This window comes from Haliotis rufescens, unplaced genomic scaffold, assembly GCF_023055435.1.
Source record: "Haliotis rufescens isolate VD_foot unplaced genomic scaffold, xgHalRufe1.0.p SCAF_24, whole genome shotgun sequence".
NCBI lineage: Eukaryota > Metazoa > Mollusca > Gastropoda > Lepetellida > Haliotidae > Haliotis > Haliotis rufescens.
The window spans coordinates 2508716-2534342 of NW_025963935.1; the positions used below are offsets into that span (position 1 = coordinate 2508716).

At 40.4% G+C, this 25627-nt stretch overlaps 1 protein-coding gene across 15 annotated transcripts in view; it reads left to right on the forward strand.

The window, feature by feature from the left end:
* Nucleotides 1-25627, forward strand: part of LOC124127574 (ankyrin repeat domain-containing protein 50-like) — a 436330-nt gene that overhangs the window by 387102 nt on the left and 23601 nt on the right. For 4 of the 15 annotated variants that reach the window (XM_048401971.1, XM_048401969.1, XM_048401970.1 and 1 more), the window contains one exon: nt 7387-7446. The exons of 8 other annotated variants lie outside the window; for them this stretch is intronic. In XM_048401971.1, coding sequence (XP_048257928.1) covers nt 7387-7446 — 60 coding nt within the window. Of the gene's footprint in view, nt 1-428; nt 502-7386; nt 7447-8838; nt 8905-9482; nt 9988-25627 lie in introns of those variants that run through there. 3 more of the 15 variants (XM_048401974.1, XM_048401976.1, XM_048401962.1) reach the window with 3 other exon arrangements.

Genomic DNA, 25627 nt, shown 5'->3' on the forward strand with positions numbered 1-25627 from the left:
AATTAGAGACATTGCATCACCATTAACAACATTGCCATATAACACAACCAATTACAGACCTTGCATCACCATTCACAACACTGCCATATAACACAACCAATTAGAGGCCTATCATCACTATTAACAATGGATATTTTACTGCTATTTGAATTAAAAGTATGGTTCCGGATATATTATCTTTACCTGTAAGAACACAGTACATTATCATACAGGTTAAGTGGTACTTAGCGTAAATATGTGCGACATTAACAAAACATATTTGGGGTGTCACCCGTCGTGATATTACTGGAATATTGCTAAAATCAGCGTTAAACCTCACTCACTCACTCCCAGTTCTGCTGATTTTGTCATAATATTTTCTTTGTGTTTGTGTTTGAGTTTGTCGATAAATTGATCTACCAGACTAAAGTGAGCTTTCATCATTACAGATACAGGAACTTGAGAAACGTGATGCGCTGCGTGAGAAACACATCCAAGATTTGACGGAAGAAAAACGGAAAGGTTGGATTTCAAAATCTTTATCATGAGCATGTGATGATACCAGGTGTTTACCAAAAGGGTCAAATAAGAGAATTGTGTCGGACATCATTTTTGTCACTGACGTGTCAACTTTGGAAACGGTCTTTGAACTCTTGGCAGCAAGAGCGTGCTTGATTGCACCTCAAAAGTTGTGAAAGATAAACACCTAAGGCAGGAGCTGATGGAATATAGACATGATGTACCGTCTTTCTAAAGGCAGCGAGAAGCGTCATTGAAACTTCTAACACTGTACAGTAGACATGACACACCAGTCCTGTGTTTTCTAATGGCGGCGGGTAGCGTCATTACCACTTCTAACACTGTGCAGTAGACATGATACACCAGCCCTGTGTGTCTAGTAGATGCAGAAAACATCATTAACATTTCTAACACTGTACTTCATTAAAACCTGTATGAACAACTTTTAACGAGAGAACTTTTCTGTCAGTCCCTTGCCATATGCTTCACGACAAGTATCCCGCTAAGAAATATCAGAGATTGAACACATACCAGCATATATTATTTGCGAAATGAAATACGTCTCTCCATCTTTTGTCTAGTTCTAAAAGCGATGTTAAGTTACTTAAATAAGTCAAATCTCCTCACTGAATCTAATCGCTGACAACTATACTTACATCTGGTATCAATCATCTCGAGCATCTCGCTCTTCTTCCACTCGAGTTGCGTGCGCATCATGTCATGACACGTTCAACGCACAGTGATGGAGCAAAAAGAATATTGCGGGTTACCTAATACTTTATAGGAATGTGATTGACTTCGTGCGTGTGAGGCGGAAAGACTGGCAGTTAAGGCAAGGGGCACTCAGAGGTTGACAAACTCCTGTCCTCGTTACATGGCTTATATGCGGCCTCAGATTGCAAGTGCTCACATATCGTTAATAAACTATACTGTATGTCCGCCTGTAACAATAGCACACGAAATACCAAACCCAATCGTTTTGTTTCTTTTTTCATTCATTCACAATCCGTCCTTTTCGTGAAGGCACACCCTATCAAAGGATTAAGGCATGCCCTGTAACTATTAACTCAAGCTATTTCCAAGGGAAAATATATACCTGCATGTCAAAATGTTTCTACAGGATGATGATCTCACTGTCTCGCGCTCATTATTGCGGTAAACTTTCTTACAAATGTCATGCATTTCAGGCTTGAACAGCTTACAAAAGTCGAAAAATTAAAAGTCTACCAGACCAAATCTGACATGTTATTGGCAATTAAATAAAGAAATGAAAATGCATGTACTTTCTACTCAATTATCCATGAGGCATTATTTCAATTACCCACACATTCCACAGATTTGTCAGAAAACTGTTACATACAGTTGAAAAAAAAAAAAAAAGGGAGAATATTTTATTATGATAAGAGCATATGCTACCATATTGTGCGGGCGCTAGCCGTAGGTCAGGACATGCTTATCATTTTCGCGAACACCTGGTGTCATCACTGATTTTCAGTGGTCATTAACATAATTTTTACCGCTGTTTAGACCTCTATACAAAATGGAATCTGTTTCGGCAGATCAGCTAGATTGGTTATTCTCTTGCATTTACAATTTATCTATTCGAAGTCACGAGTCTAGTTCATCACTTGGCCTTACCTCGATCAGCTCGATCGTTCGTTCGTGTAAATGTGGAAAAACACAACGTCAAAGCGTGATCTATAGTTTACAATGACAGGGGGTTCCTTGAAATGGCAGTTGACCCATGGAGAATTAGGATATAGACAAAAAATTGGGTTTTCGTGCTAAATACACTAGGCCTAGTTGCATGGAATGTTGTCTGCCATTTTCATTTGGAGTTGATTTGGTTTGCCATTAATATAGACAATTTGCTAAACGGTGACATTTATCACCAAATACATTCAGCTTTAAAAGCGCCCGAATAGTACGAATAATTAATTTAACACTGGAATACAGACGTAGGCGTAGATGTCAGTAATTGGGTCCCCAAACCGAAACGAACGTTTTTATGTTTGTAGGGAAGTTGTCGAATGAAAAACGTTCCACGCATGCGCAGTTCTTTATTGTGGTCAAAGCCGAACGCTGTCTGCAGATCAGTATTTTCTTACACAGACAACACAGTGGCGGTGGAACCCCCCTTGTCGAAACATTAAAGTAGAAAAATATTTTGAAGCATAAATGAAGATATTATCAATTGATTAATAATCCAACCTTAGAGTGATAAAGGTGCCTGACATATCTGTGAAAGGTATCTTTGTATGACACACGAAGTTAGTGAGTGAGTGAGTATGCTTTTAGCATTATTCCAGCAATATCATGGCGAGGCACGCGAAGTAACAAGAATCTGTGACAAGTCATAGACGGAAATTGATCAGCAAATATACTTCCGCCGCACATGTGGTGGGTGAGTTGGTTTTAACGCCGCTTTAAACATTATTCCAGTTATATCACGACGTGTCAGCTTAATGGGGAGCTAAGCCCGAAGTGATGCAGGTCTCAGATGTCTGCCACTTCGGTGAAACCCACGAGCACGGGTATGGTGCTGACAAGCCTAGAAACATAATCAGGGCGAACCTATAGAAATATAGATTCTGATCATGGATACAGGAGTTATAGCTGTTATATGACAGACGCCGAAATAGCCACACATGATGAAACATTGTCACCTTTTCCGAGTTCCATTTTGAAATAACTCGTCTTCCTGATTGAATTGTCAGAACCGCATTATCAAGGGTTTTTTAACGCCCTGTATATATAGATAAGTATTCTTATAATTGGTATATAGCAGGTATAGCGACCCTTCCGTCACGCATATTAACACCTGTACAGCTGGCTTACCTAAGAAGAGACAAAACAGAATAAGACATTTTTAGGAGAGTCCAGTTGAGTAACATTTAGTCCCGTAAATATAGTTATCTTATTTATACAAAGGGACAGACAGACAGACAGACAGACAGACAGACACGGTTGACCTAGTCGTTTTAGGCGGCACAATTCGCCGTGCAGAGTTGCGTCCCCTAGGCGTGAAAGAAATCTATAATCGAATCACAGCATTATGCAATATTTCGTATTTTCCTCCTACATAAAGCTGACACACCGTGGTATAACCGAAATACTGTTAAAAGCGGCGCAAAATAATAGTCATTCATGATATCCTTTTTGGCGATCCTTTATTGATAAATTGCTAGTATATCAGATAACCAACGACTCTTTAACCCACAGATTTAGTTCCTACCTAACGGACTTAAGTATGCACATGTGTTATTGCTGTGTCTGAGTTAAATACCTGAGCGAATTCATCTACAATCAAATTTCATGTTCAGTAAATTTTTTGAAAAGAAGCAATACGAAATGTAACAGCGACAAGGCAACACGTACTTCATCACTATGTCAGCGGCCGACATGTTTTACAAATACAACATTCAAAATGGTGGCTACCGTCGCGATAGCTTTGATGCTATGTTTGCTTGTGATAAGGTTCAGGAACTGCTCAGTAGTTCTGGTAATTTTCGGATCAAAACACAAACATGAGTTCATGGTCTGTTGGTTCTTAACAAACCAGAATGATGTCTCATGCAGGGCAAGGGCCAGGCAAGTCGGGCTCGACCAGTTTAAAAATATGTTCCCATGGTAAAGTGAGAAGAGTAGGCTTGCAGTCAATAGATCGAGTCGTTACAGTCAATAGATCGAGTCGTTACAGTCAATAGATCGAGTCGTTACAGTGATTGATGTCATGGGCATCGATCCATGCTGAAGACATACTTAATTCGTAGGGCCCCAACGCCCGAATAATCGAACAATTTTGTGACTGTTGTCGCATGGTTGGTTTGGTTGGTTTGTTGTTTAACGCCGCAATATTCCAGCTAACTGACGACAGTCTGTAAATAATCGAGTCTGGACCAGATAATCCAGTGATTAATATCATGAACATCGATCCACGCAATTGGGATCGATGACATGCATCAACCAAGTAAACGAGCCTGACCACCCGACCTCGCTTCTTACGACAAGCATGGTCGCCTTTTACGCCAAGCAAGGGTTGCTCAAGACCTTATTCTGCTCCGGATCTTCACGCTGAAACAATGCTTTGTCGCAGGATAAAGTATAGTCGGTGCCTTTGATCTTTTAGCGAATCATATTAGAATAAAAAAAGACATATTTTACGCACGATGATGTGATAGATTAATTTAAGCAATGAAGTAGGCTTAATTTTTTACCTCAACATGCAATCAGAAACGAAATATGGTAAGACTGTAGTAAGACTTGTAGATCTAGTATCACTCCACACTGTATTATCCTGAAATGATCGGCACAAACAGTCGACCGCCAAACTATGCCATGCTCCTAACCAGACACGTCACACTGACGTCATAGCTCGCCCCTTCGCCAGTCAAGGCGTTTCTTGACTGGCAGTGAGATGTGTCACTCGTGTTAGGACGTAAACGGTTGGTACGTTTTCAGTTTGTACTTCAGAATTTTGTTAGAAAATTAAATGAAACAGACATTGTAAATATAGTAAGATTTATGTACAACAGAATACATTTTGAAGGAATCAAGTGCTTTCTTCACACAATGTTTACATCCCAGACGTTTGCTTAGCCTGCCACCAGGGATAAACAAAAGTCTGGATGTAAGCATTCATACCTCGTTTCAACTGCAAAGCTTGTTTGTTCTATTTTAATCACTATATTGCAAAAATATGCTTGTAAGTTTCATCCTCTGAACTAATAACAACTATTTACAACTGAGACTGAAGACTAGATGACATGAGATTTTTTTCTAAATCTGTTCAGTCATAGTGTCGGCAATGTTTTTTTCACTCATATGTTTTAAAACGTTGTTCTGCATTATATAATGGCAGAAATCTACTGAAATCCATCCCCACTACAGACCAGGGCCAAATGTATCAGCCTTATTATTTTTACACTCAGCTTTGTTCTAATCCGGAACCAACATTGTTTTTTGAAGGATGGCAAGGAAATGTAGAATATATAAGGGCAAATGTGCACGATTCTCATTATATTATGTCTAAGTTAGAACGGATGTTAAATGCTGAAACAATTTGGCGCTCGTCACACTGGCAAACGGCATTTCAGTCTTAATCACTTAATAGTGCCACGTGTTTATACCCTTCTTTACACAACCAAACACCGTATCAAACATCTTGTAGTGCCGGCGACAGTTTCTGCCTCAGATAGAATCTAGTAAGCTGATCTGTGATGGATGTCGCCGCCATCGCTCGGAATGCTGAATTATGACAGTGTTGCAAAGAGTTTACCTGACACTGAATTACCACTGTGTTGCACACGCACTGAGTCATGTAGACCCGTTGTTCTTTTACATTTATTGCATCATCATGAAAAGTTTATCACTGACATATTATTCTGTAGCATGTCTTATATCGACGTTTGTAATACTGGGTAGCCGGAGACACCAAACGACGTAAAATGCACCAGTTTCAGAGTCTAGTTAAGAGAGTGTTTGTATTGGGGAGGGTGGGGACTAAAACATCAAGCAAAGTCACTTGGAACAACAAATAATTTACGATAGCTTGCAGCACTCTACATTTTGTAGCCTGTTATCATCAATTGGCAAAAAGCAATATGGACACAGAGAAACCATCAAGACAGTTGTCGATTTGACGATGTATCCACAGACGTTGAAATGCACGAAAAAAATATTTTCCTCCAGAATTACACTGGTGGGCGTCATATCCTGGTCAAAATATATATAACGATGTGCATTGATTCTCACTGACAACAAATACCTGAGTATAATTTAAATATACAGTAATAACATATCAGGCAATGAAAATAAGAAAACAATGTTCAGTATTTGACCTGTATGTACTAAGTAGATTTGCTATTCACAGTATTGACACTCAAACAACAACTTGTTATTGTTATTGATATTGTGCAACAACGCACCAAATTGCGGGGACCTTTTCATTGTCAGAACAATTCAACCCACAACTAACGAAATCAGACTAAAATACTAATCATCCCATAATTGGGAATTAAGATTAGGTAGCTGATGTAATACCATGTTGTAATGTTCCAATATAATAAATGCACATATTCTGTGTTGATATGACATGTTTACTAGTCTTGTTATGATATCTGAACTATTGGGATGTTTGGCAAGGACTGTAGGACGAGTGCCAATTTCTATCGCTGGTGTAGTAATGTTCATGTATGTTGTATGGTGTATGATTATATTATTATGACAACAAAATAACAATCTATTCAGTTTCTGCAACTTCAACCAAGAGAAGGGATATATCTCAGCAGTTAGCACAGAGGCAGTGTGCAGCTTAGGTTTATTCAGGGAGTGTTTTTCCAGCTATCTAAATCTAATAAATATAAGCGATTTTCAAAATGTGTCAGTCACCATGCTACGGTGTATTAATCAGGGTTAGCAACTGACAGTTTTTGTCCACTAGTCCTTATAATGATAACATATAGCCAAACCCTTAGAATAGGCCAATTTCTACTACTACTTAGGATACCTTTACTATTGAGCAGTCTAGTAAAGACTACAGGACTAGTGCCAATTTATAACGCTGTTAATAATACCTCTACTACAGCAACTTTATTATAAATTAAGTTTATCAGTGAATAAGTTTGAAAGTCACACATTTGTTGAAAGGCAAAAGTTTATCGTAGGCCAGTAGTTGTAATGTTTACCTGCAATATATAGTTTTCTGAACAGCATATATGGGGGTGGTGGGTAGCCTAGTGGATAAAGCATTCGCTATTCACGAGGTTGATTCCCCCGCATGGCTACAATGTGAAACCCATGTCTAGTGTTCCCCGCCCAGGTATTGTTGGAATATTGCTAAGAACCTGTAAAACCCAACCCAACTGAACAGTATATTTTGTGTTTCAGCCTCGAGCGACCGGATCCACAGAGAAAGGGCTGCACAGATGACGACAGTGACGACCCATGGTAGGTAGGAGAAGCCAGCAGGTGGTAGATACTGTCTCTGTCCAACTTTGTAAGAGATAAGGTCACATCAACATGTGACAAATATAAGCCTGAAAGTTCACTCCACAAAACCTTCATATGAACAGACTCTACAATAACAAGCTGATGAATGTAGTCTCTTATTATCCTAATAATTTGAAACAAGTCAATTGTATTGCCATTACCACCATAAGGCTCAATCCAACAAGCCTGCACAGACGCGCGGCTCTATGGCAAGCCGTTTTCACATTTATTACGGAATTACAGATATCTTCAATTGTTTTAAACATATCTTGAAATGAATTGAAGATATCTTGAATGGAATTGAAGATATCTTAAATGCAGATAATTGTAGATATCTGCAAGAAAATTTAGATATGTGCAAGATATCTTCAATTGTTTGAAAGATATCTTGAAATGAATTGAAGATATATTGAATGGAATTGCTGATATCTTAAATTCGATTATTGATATCAAAATATGATTTAAATATATCAAAATGTCATGTTTTGTTATGATGTCATTAATTCAATTCCTGATATCTTGAAACTAAATACAGATATCAATAAATAATTAATTATTGATATCTTCAATTGTTGCCATTATTAAAGATGTTACATTAATAATGTTACTTAAATTAGATAACTGATATCAATAAATGATATAATGATAGCATCGAAAGTATTAACGATATCATCAAAAGTATTAACGATATCTTTAATTGGATGTTTGATATCAGTAATGGTCAGATTTAATTATATTGATTTGAATTAAAGATATTTCTAATTGAATTAAAGATATCTGTAATGCATTTGTGGATATGTATAACTTATTTCAAGATATCTTGAATTAAATTTAAGATATCTTGAATTTATTTCTAATATATTTATGTACTGTAGGATGGTAATTGTTTAATGATATCTTAAATACATTAAGAGATATCACAAACTAATTTGTTGATATCACTGTAACATTTTAAGATATCAGTTATTGTATTATGGATATCAGAGATGAATTTAATGAATTTAATTATTTTGTGATATCTTAAAAACATTATTGATATCTTTAAATAAAATACCGATATCTTTAAAACAATTGAAGATATCTGTAATTCTGTAATAAATGTGAAAACGGCTTGCCATACGGCTCAGATGAACAGCAAGCTCATTGTTTGTGTTGTATATTTATGACAGTCGTTTGAGTGATTTGTTAGTCGCTAGACTACCTTATATCTATACCTCTACTAAGATGAATGGTTTGGAAATTGTATTCATCAGTCAATTTTTTTAAATACATAAACTTTGTCGAATATCTTGTATGTATAATGCGTATGTGGTCTGTATTGTTTTCTGAACAGCATGTTCTGTGTTTCAGCCTCGAGCGACCCGAGCCGGACCGCGAGGACACCAGTGATGACCACAAAAAAGCCTGCTACACAGGGTAGGTGGGAGAACCCAGCAGGTAGAAAGCCCACACTTTAATCCCTCCAACAATTAACAAGCTGGGGTATAGACCCGTTGGGGTTAAACTTGATTCTTGCATGTCATCGTATCCCAGTTGTGTCGATCGGTGCTCATGTTGTCAACCACTGGACTGTCTGTCTGTATCAGACTCCACCATCGTATTGCTGGACTACTGCTGTGTGCGGCGTAAAACAACCAACAAACAGACTGACATACCCTAATGTCATGTCTTATAAGATCTATCTAATATTTCCAAACAGCAACGTTACTGACAGTATCATCTCATAAAGCTCAGTCCATCAAACGTTGACACTCTCCAGCCATACACAGAATAATGTTACAACAACTGGATGTGACAGAAAGATTTTAAACATTGACTACATAATCCTTGATTACATGAACCAGCTGTCGTCCTTCCCCTTGATCAATGTATTGTCAGCCATTTTGGAAGTGGTTGATGACGTACCGTGTCACGTGTCACCACGTTGAGGTGTGAACCGTGTAGATGTATGACGAAGATGTCTGGAAGTGTACAGAGTTTACTTTGTGTTACAGCGACTCCATCACCAGCACACTGCGAGGACTTCTATGACGCCAGCAGGAGGGGGAACCTGGAGAAGGTGAAGCGGCGCCTGTCTCGGGGCGTCGACATCAATTGTAGGTGGGGATATTGGAGCAGGACACCGGTGATGGGGGCAGCATGGTTTGGACAGAGAGGCGTGGTGGAGCTCCTGGCGGGTAAAGGGGCCGATGTGTCACTGGTGGACGAGGAGGGTGACAACATCCTTCACCTCGCCTGTAGTAAAGGACACTTGGAGATAGTGAAGTTTGTGCTGTCTCTGAACGTGGTGGACATCGACGCCAGGAACAACAGGGGGCGGACGGCGGCCTACCTGGCGAGATCCGAGGGACATCGGCGAGTGGCGGATCTCCTCGTGTCCCGCGGCGCTCAGTGACGTCAGTGACGTGGTGTGCTGTTCACGTCGTCGTGTGTAAATATGTCTTTATTTACGTGAAACTGTTTGTTGTTTTTGGAGATGAATAAAACTTGTAAAAACTTTTTCAGACATTTTGTCATTTGTTGTGTTTGGAAGTTGGCATGATCAGGTAAGAAAATTGTTAACTGAGCGTAAATAGAGATGATTTGTGATTAGTATGTAAGCACCGCACCTCGTGATATGTTCATGCATGTCGTCATATATTTCTGTGTTAGTTTTACGCCATAAGTTTGTAATTAATCATGAAAAAAACCAAAAAACTGTTTGTTTACATCTCGCGGTACTCGGTGACCTCAGACCGAGCCGAGGTTCGCCCAGCTGACGTGGCACCAAATGTACAATGACAGTGACGTCACACTGTCGATGACGTCACGGCATTCAAGCTTTGGTCTAAACACGAAAGCTGCTGGCTATTTTCTCTGCTAAAAACGATATCGGTAATATTCACAGGGCGGCACAATGCTGGCTTCACGGCATGTGCAAGTACAGCACAGGCCTCATGTGGGCGATATAGTTTAACAAAGGTAAAATACATCTGTTTCTATAGAGATGTTTTGCATATTATTGCTGCTAAAAATTAAAAAGAAATATTTCTGATTGGCGAGATATGCATTTTCTCTCTCCCATTTCACCATTTCAATCAATCGTTTTCAAAAATACATCAGACACGCAGATACACTTCACAGTTTTGTATACTCTGAGAAATTCCCTGTTCTGTGATATCATCCACTGGCATCTTAGTGATCACAGGTATCTGTCTTTTGTCAAACCACCAAAGATCAATCCAAAACGTCGCCGATAACCCAAGAATCGTTTAGAATGTTTTGGAAAATACGCAAACACGAACGCCGAAGTGAACTTTCCGCCACATTAGATAGTGTTTACAAAATCACGTTTCACGTGTAACGGTAATGAGACGCCTGTAACATTACGCGTATTTCAAGCTCAGCTGCGATACATACATCCTTGAATTCCTCATACATTTTAGAATCAAATGACACATGGTCTCTGTCACCTATATAAAGTGCCTAGATAAAATCAAGCAACATAAGAAAGGTGAGAAAACGAACGCTGTGCTCGAAAAACTACACTTTTTACAGTGTTACAAAATACAGATTTTACAGTGTAGCATTTTCCCCTATTTTGAGCTATCCATTCGTCTAATCGTTCAGAATATGCATGGGGAGAGAATCATAGGAGGAATTAGGGAATTAAAAATAGATACATTGTTATGATTTGATATTTTCAACAGAAATTGTCAAAGCTATCGTCCTGTGTGACGCCATGACTGACGCAAAATCACGCACAACGACAACGGTATTTATCGGAATTTCTGACTATTTCCGTTTGTTTCAATGAAAATATTACAACAAATAACAGTAAACAGATTGTCAGAATGTTTCTGATTACTTACATGTCACATGTATGTATATGCGATCCGTGAGTCACCTCGTACAATCCCGCGTACTGTTGACAATGAACACGTCATTTTGTAAAAGTCAGTCACCGGTAGTGAGGTCATAAGTCAAAATTGAAGTCCTTGAATGAAAGCACACAAGATCATTGTATCCTGCTGTTTACAGTTTCAAGTGTGATGTAGATTTTGCATATCTCTTATACATATTTTCACACAATTAATTTCACTTTGGATATTTGTCAGTGTTCAATATGATATCATACGTAAATATAGTCCACAACATGTATGAATGAACCTTCCATAATCTCGCGTTTGGTTGAACATTGTTTATATAAGAAATTGATAAGTTTATAGTGTCGTATACAATATTTGTTTCCTTTGGACAAGTGTTAGAAGAAGAAATGTAAACATTTGAAACAAATTGGGCAGAACATTTTGTTGGGGGTAAACCAGTCTGAATGCTAATGCCAGAAGGATGTAGCTCACCCACAAAAGCCTCATACAAGGAAACTAACTATAGTTATAGTTATAATTAAAGCTGCAAGCAGCAATGGCGGGCTCCAAGTAACAGTGTGCACAGTGCACATCCATGTTCGAATCCTCAAAGGGTTTCCTTGAACCAAATCCGTCAAATGTAGGCATCACTTGCAGGGTATCGCCGCTACAAAATTGGCGTGTGCCAGGGTGTACAGGTCTGTTCTAAAACCATTTACGACCTCGAACATGTTCGAATCCATAAAGGGTGTGCTTGTACCAATTCTGTCAAAAGATAGTCAACGGAAATCGTCGCTACGAAATTTGCGTGTTCCAGGGGTGTCCCAAATATTAATCAAATATTACCACCAAGCGGTGTTACTTTTAGCATACAACCATGAACAAAAAACGAGATGCATATGACACACTAACTTCATGTAAACTTGCAATAGTTTCTGTCAACAACCTTACACGATATGATCTTTAAAGTAAAATTTCGGTGAAAAAAATGATCAAAATCAAAATCCAATAGGTCCGTCGATTTAAAAGATATCCAAAATCGGCTAACAGAGTTTGATGTGCTATGTATGGAGACCATTCTCAGAAAGTGTGAAAACATTTCATGCAATGGATTCAGAAGAGTATGCATTTAAAGACAGGTACCCAAAAGACAATGTGAAAACCTTGAATCCAATATGGCTGCCAAACCACGTTACCAATGACCAAAGTCAGAGAACATCAAATGTCAAGCACCCAAAGCAGCAGACACATCTAAAGTTTGAAAGTAATTGGACAAGCGGTTGCGAAGCAATAGGGCAAAATATAGCTTTTAAAATTGCTTATTTTTCAGTTATCTGCCCTTGGTCTTTGGGCCTATGGCCTTGGAATTTGTGTGGTATCTGGTACGTAAGTATCCGGATACACATACAAAATTTGAATGGAATCGAGGCAGTGGTTATTATGCTAGCTCTGGTACAAAAATCGGCGGAATAATAATAATATTAAATCGAACGCTAGCACTGGGACTCTTCAGCTTTTCGGCTTGGTGACTCTGAACCAGACTGTAACTTCTTTGTCAGTTGGGCTCCAGTCAAATGGATGAGCGTTCTGAGTTCGTCAGGGCCCCGGGTTTATGTCGTATTGCTGAGATAAAGTGCTAAACCTGTTTCCGACCTCGTCCATGTTCGAATCCTTTAAATGGTTTGCCTGCACCAACGCCGTCAAATGTAATGACCCGCTTGTGAGACATCACCACGTGTGTCCCAGTGTGTTCTTAACCCATGTTTGACTTCGACCATGTTCGAATCCTCAAATGGTTTGCCTGTACCAACGCCGTCAAATGTAATGAACCGCTTGTCAGACATCACCACATATGTCCCAGTGTGTTCTTAACCCATGTTTGACTTTGACCATGTTCGAATCCTCAAATGGTTTGCCTGTACCAACGCCGTCAAATGTAATGAACCGCTTGTCAGACATCACCACATGTGTCCCAGTGTGTTCTTAACCCATGTTTGACTTCGACCATGTTCGAATCCTCAAATGGTTTGCCTGTACCAACGCTATTAAATGTAATGAACCGCTTGTCAGACATCACCACATGTGTCCCAGTGTGTTCTTAACCCATGTTTGACTTCGACCATGTTCGAATCCTCAAATGGTTTGCCTGTACCAACGCCGTTAAATGTAATGAACCGCTTGTGAGACATCCCCACATATGTCCCAGTGTGTTTTTAACCCATTTCCGACCTCGAATCCTCATATTCGAATCCTCAAATGGTTTGCCTGTACCAACTCCGTCAAACGTAAGGAACCGTTTGCGAGACATTACCGCATGTGTCCCAGTGAGTTCTTAACTCATTTCCGACCTCGAATCCTCATGTTCGAATCCTGAAAGGGTTTGCTTGTCCCAACTCGTGCAAAAGATAGTCACTGTTTGCAGATCATCACCGCTACGAAACTGGCGTGTGCCAGAGTCAACCAGAATGTTCTAAACCCATTTACCACCCAGACAATGTTCGAATCCCGATAACCGCCTCTTAAGACAAGCATGGGTTGCTGAAGACCAATTCTAACCTCATCTTCAAGGGCAGCATACATACTGCAAAAGACACTTGACGGTCAAAGGGAAATAACCCTAGGTTTTCTGAGCGATGTATTCGGTATTTTGTCCATATTACCACCAAGCGGTGTTACTTTTAGCATGCAGCCAAGAACAAAAGATGAGCTACATGTGTCAGACTAACTTCATGTAAACTTTCAATAGTTTCTGTGGAGAACCTTACAAGATGTGATCTTTATATAAAGGAAAAATTCGGTGAAAGAAATCATCAAAATCAAAATCAAACAGAGCCGTCACTAAGACAGATATCCCAAAACGGCTAACAGAGTTTGGTGTGTTATGTGTGGAGACAATTCTCAGAAAGTTTGAAAGCATTTCATGCAGTGGATTCAGAGGAGATAGGATTTGAAGACAGGTACCCAAAAAACCCTGTGAAAACCTTCAATCCAATATGGCAGCAACTAAAAAAGATATCCAAAATCGGCTAACAGAGTTTGATGTGATATGTATGGAGACAGTACTCAGAAGGTTTGGATGCATTTCATGCAGTGGATTCAGAGGAGATAGGATTTGAAGACAGGTACCCCCAAAACCCCGTAAAAACTTTGAATCCAATATGGCTGCCAAACCACGTGACCAATGACCAAGATCAAAGAACAGAAAATGTTAAGCACCCGAAGCAGCAGACATGTGTGAAGTTTGAAAGTAATCGGACAAGCGGTTGCGGAGCAATAAGGCGAAATATATCTTCAAAAAATACTTGTTTTTCAGTTATCTGCCCTTGGCCATTGGGCCTACGGCCTTGGGATTTTTGTGGTATCTGGTACCTAACAACTTGCACACACACACAAAATTTGAACAAAATCGAGCCAGTGGTTAAACTGCTATCTCTGGAACAAAAAACGGCGGAATAATAAATAATAATAATAATAATAATAATAATAATAATAATAATAAATAATAATAAATCGAACGATTACAATAGGGCTCTACAGCCTTTCGGCTTGGAGCCCTAATTAGATATTGTGATATTCTCTGGAAACTGGAGGAGTAGATTTCATGAAGCTCCGTAAAACAGGGGCAGTAACTCTGTCAAAATTTGTCGAAATGACACGGGATGCGATATGCGTAGCATCAACATGTCAACATCTTGTGTGTAGAGTGTCAGGGATATTCTCTAAAAGCTGGAGCAGGAGTTGATTTCACAAGCTTAGTACCCTCAAGTTATCTAACTATCTAACAGTTGTAATATATGCAATCGTTTCATCTAATAGTTCTAATATAAGCATAAATTTTATTTAAAGAGCAAAATGTTTAGTTTTAGGATTGGATGTGTCTGCGTAGTTCAGTTTATTTAATGCGTATTTTACGCAAATACACAGCTCATCTCGAGCTCTGGAATTTACCTTTTACTTTGTTGAATCAGATTCGACCGATATTGCAGACTAACATGAAACCATTAGACTGGGTTGCTGTCTACCTAAACTAAATTGCGCTAACCTTGCGTGGCGTACCAACAATGGAGCCAGTTTAATAAAATCACCTTGATAGTTGATACGAAATAAAATTCAAATTGACAAAGCATTAATTATTAGCTGGGATAAGTGTATATTCGGCGTCACGGAAGTCATCACTTAATTATAAACAAAATGGTCAGTCGGTTGCGAGTTGAACTCCAAGCATGGTTGTGGTCACCTATCACAGTGGGGAGCTTTGACTGGTGCCAGCTATAGCAAAGAGAAAATTGCATTCCAATAACAAAACAAGCGTATAGTAGACGAAGTCATCTATATCCCCTTCCATTTTAACACGTTATGGTCCCAAACCGGGTAACTGACCCAACATTTCTCTTAGGCCATGTCAAAATAGCTGCAAAGGAAATCCTAAAATAAACATTTATAAAACTCCTTAATATCCAAAAGAACCAGTTCAGTATGTGTCTGGTAAACATGCAAATTTTTATAAGAAATTATTTATGTTGCGGAAACGAACAACACCCTTATAGAACCAAGTCAAACTTGTTGCCATGGAAATGTAAAAAAACAAAAATGTATAAAACTCCCAAATAGCAAAAGGCACCAGTTCAGTATGTGTCTGGTAAACATGCAACGTTTTGTAAGAAATTGTTTAACAGTTTTTGAGTTACGCTCCGGAAACGAACAGCACACTTAGAGAACCAAAGTCCGACTTGTTGCCATGGAAACGTAAAAAATATAAATTTATAAAATTCCTAAAAAGCTAAAGGCACAAGTTCAGCATGAGTCTGATAGACATGCAAAGTTTCGTAGAGAAATATTTAACGGTTTCTGAGTTATGCTCCGGAAACGATTTCGGGACGCACACACGCACGCACGCACGCACGCACACACGCACACACTGACGGAACCCATTTCTATATCCCCTGCCAACTTCGTTGGGGCGGGGGATAACAAGAGGTCCATAGGGCCTTTATCGCTCAACTGGATATTTATGCAATCAGTCCATTTGTACAATTGTGAATTCCTATCACCTGAGAATTCTTCCAACCAAATGTCAGTGATTGGGAGTTGTGGGTCATTGATGGTAAGTGGTGGGTCAGTGATGGTAGGTGGTGGGTCAGTGATTGGGAATGTTGGGTCAGTGATGGAGAGTGGTGGGACAGTCATTGGGCACGGTGGGTCAGTGATGAGGAGTGGTGGGTCAGTGATGGGGAGTGGTGGGTCAGTGATGGGGAGTGGTGGGTCAGTGATGGGGAGTGGTCGGTCAGTGATGGGGAGTGGTGGGTCAGTGATTGGGACCGGTGGGTCAGTCATGGGGAGCGGTGGGTCAGTCATGGGGAGTGGTGGGTCAGTCATGGGGAGTGATGGGTCAGTGATGAGCAGTGGTGGGTTAGTGATAGGGAATGGTGGGTCAGCGATGGGGAGTGGTGGGTCAGTGATGGGGAGTGGTGGGTCAGTCATGGGGAGTGGTGGGTCAGTCATGGCGAGTTTCGGGTCAGTCATGGGGAGAGGTTGGTCAGTGATGGGGAGTGGTGGGTCAGTGATGGGGAGTGGTGGGTCAGTGATTGGGACCGGTGGGTCAGTCATGGGGAGCGGTGGGTCAGTCATGGGGAGTGGTGGGTCAGTCATGGGGAGTGATGGGTCAGTGATGAGCAGTGGCGGGTTAGTGATAGGGAATGGTGGGTCAGTCATGGGGAGTGGTGGGTCAGTCATGGCGAGTTGCGGGTCAGTCATGATTGGGAGTTGTGGGTCATTGATGGTAAGTGGTGGGTCAGTGATGGTAGGTGGTGGGTCAGTGATTGGGAATGTTGGGTCAGTGATGGAGAGTGGTGGGACAGTCATTGGGCACGGTGGGTCAGTGATGAGGAGTGGTGGGTCAGTGATGGGGAGTGGTGGGTCAGTGATGGGGAGTGGTGGGTCAGTGATGGGGAGTGGTCGGTCAGTGATGGGGAGTGGTGGGTCAGTGATTGGGACCGGTGGGTCAGTCATGGGGAGCGGTGGGTCAGTCATGGGGAGTGGTGGGTCAGTCATGGGGAGTGATGGGTCAGTGATGAGCAGTGGTGGGTTAGTGATAGGGAATGGTGGGTCAGCGATGGGGAGTGGTGGGTCAGTCATGGGGAGTGGTGGGTCAGTCATGGGGAGTGGTGGGTCAGTCATGGCGAGTTTCGGGTCAGTCATGGGAGAGGTTGGTCAGTGATGGGGAGTGGTGGGTCAGTGATGGGGAGTGGTGGGTCAGTGATTGGGACCGGTGGGTCAGTCATGGGGAGCGGTGGGTCAGTCATGGGGAGTGGTGGGTCAGTCATGGGGAGTGATGGGTCAGTGATGAGCAGTGGCGGGTTAGTGATAGGGAATGGTGGGTCAGTCATGGGGAGTGGTGGGTCAGTCATGGCGAGTTGCGGGTCAGTCATGGGGAGAGGTTGGTCAGTGATGGGGAGTGGTGGGTCAGTGATGGGGAGTGGTGGGTCAGTCATGGGGAATGGTAGGCCAGTGACAGGGAGTGGTTGGTCAGTGATGGGGAGTGGTAGGCCAGTAAAAGGGAGAGGTGGGTCAGTGATGGGTAGTGGTGGGTCAGTGATTGGGAATAGTAGGCGAGTGACAGGGAGTGGTGGGTCAGTGATGAGAAGTGTTGGTATAAACGTTACCATTCACTGAAGATTTATTGGTTATTCTACTCCTATATTAACTCTCTTGGGTTCAATCTAGTTTGTAGTTTTTAGCCAATGGGTAGACCTTTCAAACAATTAAAATGCTGTTATGTGACTTCTAATAAGCATCATGAGCTGCCTAAAGTGTGCCACTAGTGGTATAAGCTCACAACAATGATATATGTCTGTATGAGATACAATGAGTAAGACATGGCTCTATTCGCTGCTGTATAGAGGTCACGTGTACCTGGTGCTTGTATTCTGTCAGTAAAAAAAGATATTTAAAGATTACAGGTATGAATACAAGCTCCATGAAGGCTACCATGGGTAATTACGCTCAGTTGTGTTTTTCTTAATATGGTTACGGTGATATGTTTGATGTATATTGGTTATCTGAAGCTCTGTTAACGACGAATACATTTTGAACCAGTGTAAAGCACTTTTCCCATTTTATATCACATTGTGTGAGGAATGACTGCCATTGCCTCGACACATCCAGTGTTATCTTGAAGAATGGCATGTTCATACATTGAGTGAGAGTGATATTCCAAGAGGAAGCAAGCAATATCAAGTAAACTCTCTAATGATCTCTTAATCTATATAGGTTATAAAAGGTAAAAGCATTGTTTGTGACATGTTTGGATCCACCCGGCATGTATATACATCGGGTGTGGACCACGGTGATTCACAGTGCCTGACAGTATTCGGTATCCTATAAACCTGTTTAACACTGCATACATTTGAGTGAGTGAGTGAGTGAGTGAGTTGGGTTTGACGCCACTTTTAACAGTATTCAAGTTATATCACTGCGTGTCAGCTTAATGTGGGAGGAAAGACCGAATTGATACAGGTCTCAGACGCCTACTACTTCAGTGAAACCAACGAACACGGGTATGGTGCTGACAAACCTAGAAACATAATCGGGGCGAACCGGGATTTACAAACCCACAAACATAGGTTCCTGGCGCGCCCAAGGGACGCAACTCTGCATAGCGTCCAATAAAATGCAGTGGTGGTTGGTTTATTGTACAATAAAACACTGCAGGGAAAATATATGTCGCAAAACAGAGATGAGTTGCCAGTTTGTTCGTATAGCTGAATGTAAATAGATAAAGCACATTGCAAAGATATAAAATAACTATTGGGCTATACTGAAATGAAACTTTTCATGATCAGGAAGCGATGTGATAAATTGTTTCCATGCAAAAGATTGGCGATGCGTTCCACGCCATTGTCGTGTGATTTAAGGGTGTCTGCATGTGTTTTGTCAGTTCTGCGTCTTGGGAGGGAACCGCGCGCCCGGCATACCTCGGGACTTGAGAACAGAATACAACTCAAAGCTAACATGATAGCATAATGATGATTTGAAGACAATGCTAGTATTTACATAACGAAGGTATACATGATAGCATTATGCTGATTTCAAGACAATGCTAGTATTTATATAACGAAGATAAACTTGATAGCAAAATGATGATTTGAAGACAATGCTAGTATTTACATAACGAAGGTATACATGAAAGCATAAGGATGATTTGAAGACAATGTTAGTATTTACATAACAAAGCTATACATGATAGCATAAGGATGATTTGAAGACAATGCTAGTATTAACATAACGAAGATATACATGAAAGCATAATGATGATTTGAAGACAATGCTAGTATTTACATAACAAAGATATACATGATAGCATAATGATGATTTCAAGACAATGCTAGTATTTACATAACAAAGCTATACATGATGGCATAATGATGATTTGAAGACAATGCTAGTATTTACATAACAAAGCTTTACATGATAGCATAATGATGATTAGAAGACAATGCTAGTATTTACATGACAAAGCTTTACATCATAGCATAATGATGATTTGAAGACAATGCTAGTATTTACATAACAAAGCTATACATGATGGCATAATGATGATTTGAAGACAATGCTAGTATTTACATAACAAAGCTTTACATGATAGCATAATGATGATTAGAAGACAATGCTAGTATTTACGTGACAAAGCTTTACATCATAGCATAATGATGATTTGAAGGCAATGCTAGTATTTACATAACAAAGCTATACATGAAAGCATAATGATGATTTGAAGACAATGCTAGTATTTACATAACAAAGCTATACATGATGGCATAATGATGATTTGAAGACAATGCTAGTATTTACATAACGAAGATATACATGATAGCAAAATGATGATTTGAAGACAATGCTAGTATTTACATAACGAAGGTATACATGACGGCATAATGCTGATTTAAAGACAATGCTAGTATTTACATAACGAAGGTATACATGATAGCATTATGCTGATTTCAAGACAATGCTAGTATTTACATAACAAAGCTATACATGAAAGCATAATGATGATTTTAAGACAATGCTAGTATTTACATAACAAAGCTATACATAATGGAATAATGATGATTTGAAGACAATGCTAGTATTTACATAACGAAGATATACATGATAGCATAATGATGATTTGAAGACAATGCTAGTATTTACATAACAAAGCTATATATGACGGCATAATGATGATTTGAAGACAATGTTAGTATTTATAAACGAAGGTATACATGATAGCATGATGATGATTTGAAGACAATGCTAGTATTTACATAACGAAGGTATACATGATAGTATAATGATGGTTTGAAGACAATGCTAGTATTAACATAACGAAGCTATACATGGTAGCATAATGATGATTTGAAGACCATGCTAGTATTTACATAACGAAGCTATACATAATAGCATAATGATGATTTGAAAACAATGCTCGTATTTACATAACGAAGATGTGACAAATGCAAAGTTCACTTAAATGCAGACATGACATATTTACAAAACTTTGACCGATTTTTTTTCATTTTACATTATTATTAGAATTGAACAGTTTTTGCACTTTAACTATCGATACATCTTTTGAGCTGAAGTAGTAGTTGACATTTCGTTTTTTGTTTCAACACAGCCAGTAAACGGGCTGTCACTGGATTGTGTGGTCCAGACTCGATTGACTGTTAACAATCCGCCGCCGTCATATGTCAGTACTGTTGTGCGGTGTCAGGCAACAAATACATTTTATTTTCCTGCAAATTGTGTGAGTGACGGGTTCTACCTGTAGAGAAGGTCAAGCATACCCTTTTCGCGAACACCTGGTGTCATCACTGATTTTCAAGATCCATTCATATAATTTTCCCTACAATTTTGCATTTTGTGTCCGCTGGAATCTGCCTCGGCGGATAATCGACATTGATTATACTCTGGCGTTGACGTTTTAAGTTTAATAATTTAACAGTCTCAAATATTTCAACTTGAGTGAGAGAGGTCCTTATGATTATTAATAGACACATCAAAGTTGATATCCTTGCACGTGTGTATGTTGTGTTTGTTTAACGCCGCACTCAGCAATATTCCAGCCATATAACAGATACTCACTGGAATGTCTAGTCCAGACCTCAGTCACATAGCTGGAATATTGCTGAGAGCGGCGTTAAACAAACAAACAATCAAATTCGTGAATATCTTGTCAAACGACCGAACTGTTATACTCAGCGCTTTATTCAATCGGTCAAAGTCTTATAACGGGGTGCTTTTGTCACACATACAATACAGGCTGTCTTGTCTTTTCTTTCTCCGTGAGCTGGGGTGACTGTAGTGCACGCGCTCCACGAAATACATGTGGTTGAAACCTGACACGACACACTAATAGAAGCTTTGCAATATACGCTCATAGTCGATCAAAACACAGCCAACACCACTCTTGCATGCCTGCGGGGTCCCAATGTGTATAATCTGTTGCTTTGTGCGCTATGGCAGTCACGTTCGTGAATCGCTTGTCTGAATTTGGTCCTTGTGTCATACGGCAGTGACGCGACTGACTCATACCCAATCTGTTCTTGTCAGTTTGAGGATATTGGCATAACTCACTGGACTTAGACGATATCAAATAATACATCACAAAATTTAAAAATAATACAATCAATTGCATCGCTTAGTGTGTTATCAAGATCCGCTGTTCGGATATATGTTCAAATCCTGTGTATGCACAGATTTTTGGTCTGTCAACAGAATGACGGCCCTCGGTTTTAATCAGGTTGAAAACCGTCTGAATATGGCCGGCCAGTCTTAGTGATTTCTCTCACAGCCTTGTATATCTGAAATGCAGGGGCACTCACACACCCATTATATCCGAGTGCGGTGATGAGGTGAAGTGGGGTTTGACATCGCTTTCTTGATTATTGCACTTGTTTAACGACTAGCTTACACGTGTGTGTGTGTGTGTGTGTCTGTGTGTGTGTGTGTGCGTGCGTGCGTGCGTGCGTGCGTGTGTGCGTGCGTGCGTGTACTAGTTCAGCCTGATGCTGATTTTACAGGGCCAGTTGAGATACCATGCCCCAGTTTTAACATGAAGACACAGTATATTGACTCTGAGCGGACCAGTCCTTGTTTTAGCCCCTTAATGCCGAGTACCAGACAGGAAAACAAGTACCATCTGTAAATGATGTTTGGTTTGACGCGACTTTTACCAGTATGTCACATGTTTTCTGATGAAGATTTGCTAAAATTAAGACTTTGTTACGAACGTATACGACTGCGTTCAGACAATCATATGACATATCAGATCACTGAGATTAGAAATCCGATTTTTTCACTTTTCGCGCCGTAGCGCTCTCTGATCTCAAACGGGAGCCATAATAGGCACTGTGTAAACTGAGTGAGTGAGTGAGTGAGTGAACCGTCGCTATACGCTCCATGCTATTACAAATTACAGTGTCACGTGGTTTTTATAACCAGTTGTTTTCATTAAAAGTATACAGCTGGTAAGCTTCCGTCGTTTATGTAGAAAACAAATAAATATTGTCTACTGCACACATTATAGGGATAACTATCGTTATAGCCGTAAACCAATTTGTTTAAATGAACAGAAGACAGCACAGAACACAGCACAGAACACAGCACAGAACACAGCACAGAGCGCGCAGATTACTTTACACAGCCACCAGCACATGATACAACACACAGAACACAGAAAACAACATAGAACAAATCACACAGCACGGAACACAGCACACAACACATAGCACAGAACACAGAACGGAACACAGAACACAGCACAGAACATGACACACAGCACAAAACACAACACAGAACACAGAACACAGCACAAAACACAACACATGACACTGAACACAGAACAGCACACAGCTCAGAACACATCGCGCAGCACAGAACACAGAACACAGTGCAGAATACTGAACACAGGACACAGAACATCACACAGCTCAGAACACAGCACACAGCACTTAACACAGAACACATTACAGATAACTGAACACGGCACACAACACAGAACACAGCGCACAGCACCGAACACTGAACACAGAACACAACACGCAGCACAGAACACATAAAACAACACGGAACACTTAACACAGCACGCAGCACAGAACACAGAACACAGAGCGCAGCACATAACACATAACACAACACAGAACACAGCACACAACACAGAACACAGAACACAGCGAGCACAGAACACATAACACAACACAAAACAGCGCGCAGCACAGAACACATAACACAACACCGAACACTTAACACAGCGTGCGGCACAGAACACAGAACACAGGACACAGCTCATAATACAGCACACAGCACAGAACACTTAACACAACACGGAACACTTAACACAACACAGAACACAGCGCGCAGCACAGAACACAGAACACAGAACACAGCACACAGCTAAGAATACAGCACACAGCACAGAACACTTAACACAACACAGAACACTTAACACAACACAGAACACAGCGCGCAGCACAGGACACAGAGCGCAGAACAGAACACAGCTCAGAATACAGCACACAACACAGAACACGGAACACAGCGCGCAGCACAGAACACATAACACAACACAGAACACAGCGCGCAGCACAGAACACAGAGCACAGAACACAGCGCGCAGCACAGAACACTGAACACAGAGCACAGAACAGCACACAGCTCAGAATACAGCACACAGCACAGAACGCAGCACACATCACACATAACACAGCACAGAACACTTCACACAGCCAAGAACACAGCATACATCACAGAACACAGAATACAGCACACAGAATACAGCACATATCACATCACGAAGCACATCACACAGAACATCACACAGCACACAACACAGCACACAACACAGAACACATCGGACAGCACAAAACACAGCACACAACACAAAACACAGCACACAGCACACAACACAGCACACAACACAAAACACTTCAGACAGCACACAGCACAGAGAACGCCCATCACAGATGGCAAACTCCTCGATTTTTGCGCCAGGTACATGATGTCACACACACGCTGATGACACAACACGTGACACAACGGAATACACACAACACCAAAAGACAGACTTCCAAAACATCAAGAAGAAAACGCAAATTCACAACATAACTTTGCAGTGAATCTTATCAGTATATAATAATAATAAGAAGAATAGTGACACGTGTTGAAAATCAGAGAATTATGTTCGACTGTGCTGTTTTTTGTTTCTCTTACATTCCGGTGTCCGGTAGGGAAATTACATGAAGATAACAGTTTAGGAATCGCTATTTCCTATTTCTAAATACAAATTTACTTTTGGGGCCTTTTTAGCACCTGATAACAGCATATCGTATACAATGCTCCCCGAAGACGTTGTCAAAAGGCGCGCAAAAGTCGCAACATGTATGCCAGATAACTCTCAGCCAGAGGATCAACACGGAGCAAAGATATTTTGTAGATACATACCTACTGATGCAATGTAAGTACCTATGCTGTCAGAAAGCGCACATACGTATCCCAGAAGGTAAACCGAATTGTAAATTCAGAATCAGGATATGAGAACATGGCATGAGTTTAAATATTTGGTTAATAATAAGTAAAACAGAAAAAAACAGAAATTCAAAGCAAAACTAGTGATACGTTTTCACAACAATGACTACCTGAAACATTTGCTATTGTTTTCACCGCCCCCTATGGTTTGTGTACAGAGATGAACCTCTATTGCCATTGTCATAACTTTAAGTATAATTCTTATAAATCAAACTGCACAGTTTCAAGGCAAATAAACCCTGCTATCAAGCGAGAGGCCCTGACGTTTAACGCACTGTCAGTGTTCTGCTGTAGTCTGACCCGTTAGTAAATCAAATAGCCACACAGACACACACGTGCATACACGTCGCTATATAATTTCAATAATCTTGGACGCGACGTTAAACCCAATTTCACCTCAGTGGACACAATAGGAATTAGGTTAACATAATAGTGGTATACATAATATATGTTTAAAGTGTGTTCAGAATGGAATGGTATAAAAACTGTTTTCTTTGCACATGGTAACGTTTGCAACATGTGTTTGCGTATTTTTGTGAGTGTGCATGTTTTATGTAACCTCGAATCATACTTCTCTATAAGAGTTACCTCCCTGACGTTTAACGCACTGTCAATGTACTGCTGTAGTCTGACACGTAAGTTAATCAGGCTGTCGAAAAAGTTGTTTTCCTTCCAACACGAATCTGGGTCGGCGTTTCCCGCACAGCGATCTGTAAGTAAGGGAA